A 6785-nucleotide genomic window follows, 5' to 3' on the forward strand; every position below is an offset into this window, starting at 1 on the left:
TCTATGTATTTTTCAATTTGGTAGGTATCAAGTTCTGGCTTCTGCAACTGAGAAAGAAAAAGAAAGTAGCAATAGCAACAATAATAGTAGTGCCAAGGGAAAACGATTTGCTCCTGAATGGACTCGACAGTTGAATGGAGAGGCCTTGGATATCATTGTCATGTCTCCACCAGAGGGTCCCACTAACATATTAGTTCTCACTACCCGTGCTATCTACTGTTTCAAGGAGTCTGGAGTGCTGAGATTTTTAAAGAAACTGGAGTACAACCCTTCAAGTTTTATGGCATATCCTGTGGGTAAGACTATTTCTCTTCAGTTATATTTCACTTGGATTTGCTCTTGCTCACCTTTTGGCTATCAATATCTTATCACTCGCATGTAGAAAAAATATGTCGTTACTTCGTATACTACTGAATATGATCGTCTGTTGTACCATCTTTGACTCGAACAAGTCCTTTTAAGAGACCCGAGGACCCGTGAAATGCTCCATGTGGCTTGAGTTTCCTAGGAAGTTGACTGTCCTTCCTGAAAGCAATGTCCATTAAATATCCAATTGCCCCTTTTTTTTCAATATTAATCTTACCCGATGATCATGTAGCTGTCAACTCTGTTGCCCGACAGAAATCTACGGTCGGGATACGCCAGCGATCGCTATACAGGTGGGGGTGTACACAACAGCGCCATCTGTGAGTAGGTACTCAAGTACTTCTTGTCAACAAGAACTCAATTTTTCCTCTGTCGTGCCACCGGCAAGACCTACTAATACGCCGTCCCTAACTGGATTTGTTTTCACAACTTTTTGGTGAAGTACACTATTCCAGTTTTGAGCTTTCGCTATGCAGGGGTTTTATCTTCATTTCAAAACTTGAACTCGTTTTGGATAGATTTAATTATGGTGACGAAGAGAGTATGGACTCTCTTTCACTTTTAAATGGCCGACCCTTCCCTTAGACGGAAGTGTTGGTGTCGAAGAGAGTATAGACTCTCTTTCACTTTTAATGACCGACCCTTCCCTTAGACGGAAGTGTGTTTAGGTTTTTGGTAATTTTGCTTAACAAAGTTATAGATTTATTTTATATCTCTCCGCCATTTATAGGCCTCTTCGATTGACTTTCCATTTATTATAAACTTATAAAAATTAATTTTTACGTTTGTTTATATGCGACCTTTCCTAATAGTAGGCGGTCCTTACTTGGAACCGAAGTTTATTAACATTGAGCCCGTCATATCGTATTTCCTGTTAAAAATTTATGCTATTTTAATTTTAATGTTTTTGAAAGAATTTCTTTGATAGTCTCGTACTGTTTTCAAAGATGAACTAACGTTTAGTTTAGTCTCCGCAAATGTTGACGTTCAGAACGTTCAACTTGCGCTCTATCGTTACGATAGAGAGAGAGTATTTCACGGTTTCACGTTGCAGTAAGAGTAAACCGATTCTAGCGTTTCGTTCATTCTTTCTTAGCTTAAATGGTTTTAATTCTAATAAAGGAACATTTTATTTGGGAAACCTTTCAGTTTTTTTCCTTTAACAAATAATATGTTTTAACGATATATAATTGGGCTCATCTCTCAGGTTCTAAGTCAAGAGAGAGAGAGAGAGAGATAGAGACGGAGGGAGAGAGAGGAGGATAAACGTTTCGTTCAAGCGGGTAACGTTGTTCTCGTTTTTTTTTTTTTTTTTCTCTTCTCCCTAGTCGCTATAGGGGAAGAAGGTAAAACGTTTCTAGAGTTTTATTCTTGTTCCCAGGCTTTATGCGGTGAGAGATTTTAAACGTAGTTTATTTGATCTAGTGTTTAGTCTCTTTTCCAGCCACTGAATTCTTTATCTTTCATTATGTTTTTCTGTTACATTGTAAAACTGTTTTCGCAATTACTACCTTTTAATGAAGGATAGGATTGCGTGTTTCAGGTACAAATCACTTAAAGTTTCGAGTTCAGTGAAATAAGTGCAAACAGAAAATCAAAAGTGATAAAGTGATATGCGCAAAGTGTTACAGTGTTGCGTTCGAGGGTTCGTTTGTTCGTGCCAGTTGTTCACCTTGTCCGATACCTCTTACAAGCTCCCAAGCCCAGGGGAGAAGTAATGTCGAAGGACTTATGGGTTCCACAGGCTTGATATACGAACAGACGTTTCCCTCCGTGGTTTCGGGTGTATCTACACACGTTGCCGACGTGATCACCCCACCCACACAAAGACGAGAGAGCCCATTTATTCCTCGTCTGCGGAAGAGGTTTCTCGCAGAAACCATGGACCAAATCTTGCAGCTTTTAAGTGCAAGTCGGTCCCTTCCGCGCAAGTCCAACGGCCTAGGTGTAGCCACTGGGTCAGTTCGGACTCGCTCCAGTCATCCGACGACTGCACACCTCCCAAGAGAGGCAAGGTGGTACCGCAACAGGCAGTAACTCCGTCTGTTGCCGCACCAGCTGTTTTAGACCCTCAGTCACAACGGACAGTAGCTCCGTTTGTTGTTGTCTTTCATAGACCCTAGTGGTCCATGCTGCAGACTATGCAGTCTCAGCTTGCGGCATTCATGCAGGAGTATCATGCTGAGAAGGTTAACACTGCACCTGTTAACCTACAACCCGCCGAGGTTGTGCGCTCAGCAGATACTGCGGCTGCCTGCTCCCACACTCCACCTGTGAGAGCTCCACCACCGATGCGCAGTCCACCCTGCCAGACGCATGTTCTTGCTGCTCCATCCGTTGACATGCGTGAGCTTCCGCATCAGCAGTGGGAAGGTGCTGTAGAGCTGCCGGGTTCCAGCACTATGCGGCTTTCTCCGCAACCCATGCAGCATGCTCCGCATACCATACAGCATGCTCCGCAACCCACCGCAGCCCCTCCCACGCTCCAGCACTCTGCTTTTGTTGTTGCCAGCTCCCACACTCCGACTGCGGAGAAGGTTGACGATGCACCCGTGGGCCTACACCTCCCACGGTTGTGCGCCCGGCATGGCTTCCTGCTCTCACACTCTTGTTGTGAGAGCTCCTCCACCCATGCACAGTCAACCCTGCCAGATGTATGATGACTCCCACACACAGAGCACTCCGTTGCCGTGCGTGAGCTACCACAAGCTGCCGTGTTTTGACACGGTGTGTCAGCCTCCGCAACACACTGTGGTTACCGCCACTCGCCCGCAGCAAACTAGTCAGTCAGAAGTTGAGGCTTCCCCACACAACTTTGGTTGTTGCCATCTCACAGACTGTCAAACAGTTACATGACATTGCCTTCTGGTCTGCTACTTATACACCAGTGCTGTATGTCCTCACGCTCCTGTTGTGGTTGACAGTTCAGTTTTTGACAGTTCACAGACTGTCAAGCAGTTTCATAACGTTGCCTTCTGGTCTGCTGCTTTTGCACCAGTGAAACCCTCACTGAGAGAACCTAGCTTTTCTCGGATATGGTTCCTGTAGATGAGAAAGTGCTGTTCTCCCTCCTTCTGATATTCCCTTGAGGACTCTGTCATTTGGAGAGGAGCCTTAAGCTGCTTAGCCTCCTATGGACTTTAATTTAAGCATAACATGCTTCCAGGGAGGGTAAATGGTTCCGCTTCAGTCGCTAACCCCGTCTGTTGCCACACCTGCTCCCATAGACCTTGGGCTTTGTTGCAAGACATGCAGTCCAAGCTTAGTCCTTGATAGAGGATTTTTTACGGAGAAGAACCTTCTTGCCAATGACCTTCCTACCGGTTGGTTGTACGCCCTGTTGACGCTGAGGTATCCTACTCACGTCCGCCAGTTGAGATGGTTCCTCCACCGGTGCGACCCAGTGTGGGTTGCCAGTCGCACGTTGACGTTAAGCTACTCTCGGAGGTGGTTGTGGACGTTCAGTGTTTCACTGGGAAGACGTTCAACAACCAGCAGAGGTGACTTGTTGTGACGCAGTGCGGCAACCTCAGCAACCCGATAAGGGGTTGTCTGTACTACCCAGACAGTCTAAACAGTTTCGGGTTGTCGCTGTACTTCCTCGCATCCCCATGGTTGACAGTTCACAGACTGTGCAGCAGTACCATGATCTTGTGTCCGGCTGCGTCACGCATCCACCAGTGCGACCGGATTCAGCGAGTCAGACGTTGCCCACTCCGTTGCCGTTTCCTCATCAGTTTCGGATGAGGAACCCTCTGATGAGGACATGGCTGAACAAGAAGATCAATCCCCAGCCCTGCTATCCATCCAGAAGATGCTGAAGAAGGAATACGGACCTGTCAGGCTGTGGATGAGTCTGGTTAGGACACTGTCATCCGTGGTTCAATTGGTGTCACTTGGAAGACTTCACCTCCGTCCTCTTCGGTTTCATCTAGCTCTTCACTGGAAAAGGACGAGACGCTAGAAGCGGTCTCGATCCCGGTTTCCGGAAGATAAGTCTGGTCTAACCTGAGGAAAGGACTTTATCAACCTTTTATAGGGTCTTCCCCTGACTGTTCAGACCCCCAACCACGTTCTCTTCTCAGACGCATCGGACGTAGGCTGGGGTGCGACCTTAGGCGGTAGGGAATGCTCGGGATTATGGAACTCGAGTCAAAGGACAATGCATTTTAACTGCAAGAAGCTTCTGGCAGTACGTCTGACCTGGAAAAGCTTCAGGTCTCTCCTTCAAGACAAAGTAATGGAGGTCAACACGGACAACTCCCTGCTTTGATGTTCATCTCCTAGCAAGGAGGGACCTACTCTCTGACATGGTGCGAGTTCGCTAGTGACCTCCTCTCCTGTTCAACAGGTCTAGACTTTTCACTAGTAACAAATTTCTTCCAAGGCAACTTGAATGTCTTAGCAGTTTGTCTCAGTAGGAAGGGACAATAATTCCAACATATTGGACCCTCCACAGAGATGTATGCAAGAGACTTTGGGTCACCTGGGGCCAGCCAACCATAGATCTCTTCGCAACCTCGATGTCCAAGAGGCTCTCAATACTTTGCTCACCTATCCCGGACCCAGCAGTGGTTCTTTTAGATGCCTTTCTACTAGATTAGTCTCATCTAGATCTATATGCATTCCCTCCGTTCTAGATTGTCAACAAGGTACTGCAGAAGTTCGCCTCTCACGATGGGACAAAGTTGACACTTGTTGCTTCCCTCTGGCCCGCGAGAGAATAACTTACCGAGGTACTTCGTTGGCTAGTAGACGTTCCCAGAACTCTTCCCCTAAGGGTGGACCTGCTACGTCTGCCACGCGTAAGAAGGTACTCCAAGGCCTCCACGCTCTTCGTCTCACTGCCTTCAGAGTATCGAAAGACTCTCGAGAACTAGAGGTTTTTCGAAGGAGGCAACCAGAGCGATTGTTAGAGCAAGGAGAACATCCACCCTTAGAGTCTACCAATCGAAGTGGGAAATCTTCCTAAACTGGTGCAAGTCAGTATCCGTATCCTCGACCAGTACCTCTGTAACTCATATAGCTGACTTCCTCTTATATCTGAGGAAAGAGCGATCTCTTTCAGCTCCCACTTTCAAGGGTTACAGAAGCATGTTGGCATCAGTCTTCCGTCACAGAGGCTTAGATCTTTCCAACAATAAAGATCTACAGGACCTCCTTAAGTCTTTTGAGACCACGAAGGAGCGTCGTTTGGTTACACCTGGTTGGAATTTAGACGTGGTTCTAAGATTCCTTATGTTAGACAGGTTCGAACCACTTCAATCAGCCTCCCTGAAAGATCTCACCTTTAAGACTCTTTTCCTGATATGCTTAACCACAGCTAAAAGAGTCAGTGAGATTCATGCCTTCAGCCAGAACATCGGATTTTCATCCGAAACGGCTACATGTTCTACATCTTGGTTTTCTAGCCAAACACGAGCTGCCTTCTCGGCCTTGACCAATATCGTTCGTTATTCCAAACTTATCGTATGGTTGGAAATGAACTAGAAAGAGTATTATGTCCTGTAAGAGCTCTTAAGTTCTATTTTAAAAACCTTTACGGGGCCCGTCTGAAGCTTTATGGTGTTCAGTTTAGAATTCATCTTTGCCTATGTCAGAGAATTCTTTATCCTATTATTTTCAGACTGTTAATACGAGAAGCTCATTCCCTTCTGAATGAGGAAGACCAAGCTTGGCTGAAGGTAAGGACACACGAAGTTAGAGCTGTCACAACTTCCGTGACCTTTTAATAAAATAGATCTCTGCAAAATATTTTCGACGCAACCTTTTGGAAAAGCTAATCAGTGTTCTCGTCTTTTATCTTAAGAATGTCCAGTCTCTTTATGAGAACTGCTACACTCTGGGACCATTCGTAGCAACGAGTGCAGTAGTGGTGGGGGCTCCACCACTACAATTCCCTAATTCCAGAACCTTTTTAATCTTTCTCTTGAAATATTTCTGGGTTGTCCGGAAGGCTAAGAAGCCTTCCGCATCCTGGTTGATTTGGCGGGTGGTCAAATTCTTTCTTGAGAAGCGCCTGGATTAGAGGTTGTGATGAGGTCCTTTAGTATGGGTTGCAGCCCTTCATACTTCAGCACCTAGGAGTCGCTCAGCATCGTAAGAGGATCGCTAGGCTCAGTAAGGAAGACGTACTTAAAAAGGCAGAGTAATGGTTCAAGTCGACTTCCTTACCAGGTACTTATTTATTTTATGTTTGTTATTTTTGAATAACGGCTAAAATAAGATACGGGATACTTAGCTTCTTTGTTAACATGTATGCTGGTCTCCACCCACCACCCTGGGTGTGAATCAGCTACATGATCATCGGGTAAGATTAATATTGAAAAATGTTATTTTCATTAGTAAAATAAATTTTTGAATATACTTACCCGATGATCATGAATTTAAGGACCCGCCCTTCCTCCCCATAGAGAACC

General features: G+C 45.6%; 1 protein-coding gene and 1 long non-coding RNA gene across 2 annotated transcripts in view; both read left to right on the top strand.

Annotated features, from left to right (window-relative positions):
• LOC137641336 (uncharacterized) overlaps positions 1 to 6785 on the top strand; it is a 386962-nt gene that overhangs the window by 156594 nt on the left and 223583 nt on the right. The window lies entirely within an intron of this gene.
• Positions 1 to 6785, top strand: part of BBS9 (Bardet-Biedl syndrome 9) — a 196429-nt gene that overhangs the window by 64662 nt on the left and 124982 nt on the right. Inside the window, exon 6 of the mRNA XM_068379472.1 lies at positions 25 to 296. Within this exon, the coding sequence (XP_068235573.1) occupies positions 25 to 296 (272 nt within the window). The remainder of the gene's footprint in view (positions 1 to 24; positions 297 to 6785) is intronic.

Source organism: Palaemon carinicauda, chromosome 1 (assembly GCF_036898095.1).
Source record: "Palaemon carinicauda isolate YSFRI2023 chromosome 1, ASM3689809v2, whole genome shotgun sequence".
NCBI classification, from domain to species: Eukaryota; Metazoa; Arthropoda; class Malacostraca; order Decapoda; family Palaemonidae; genus Palaemon; species Palaemon carinicauda.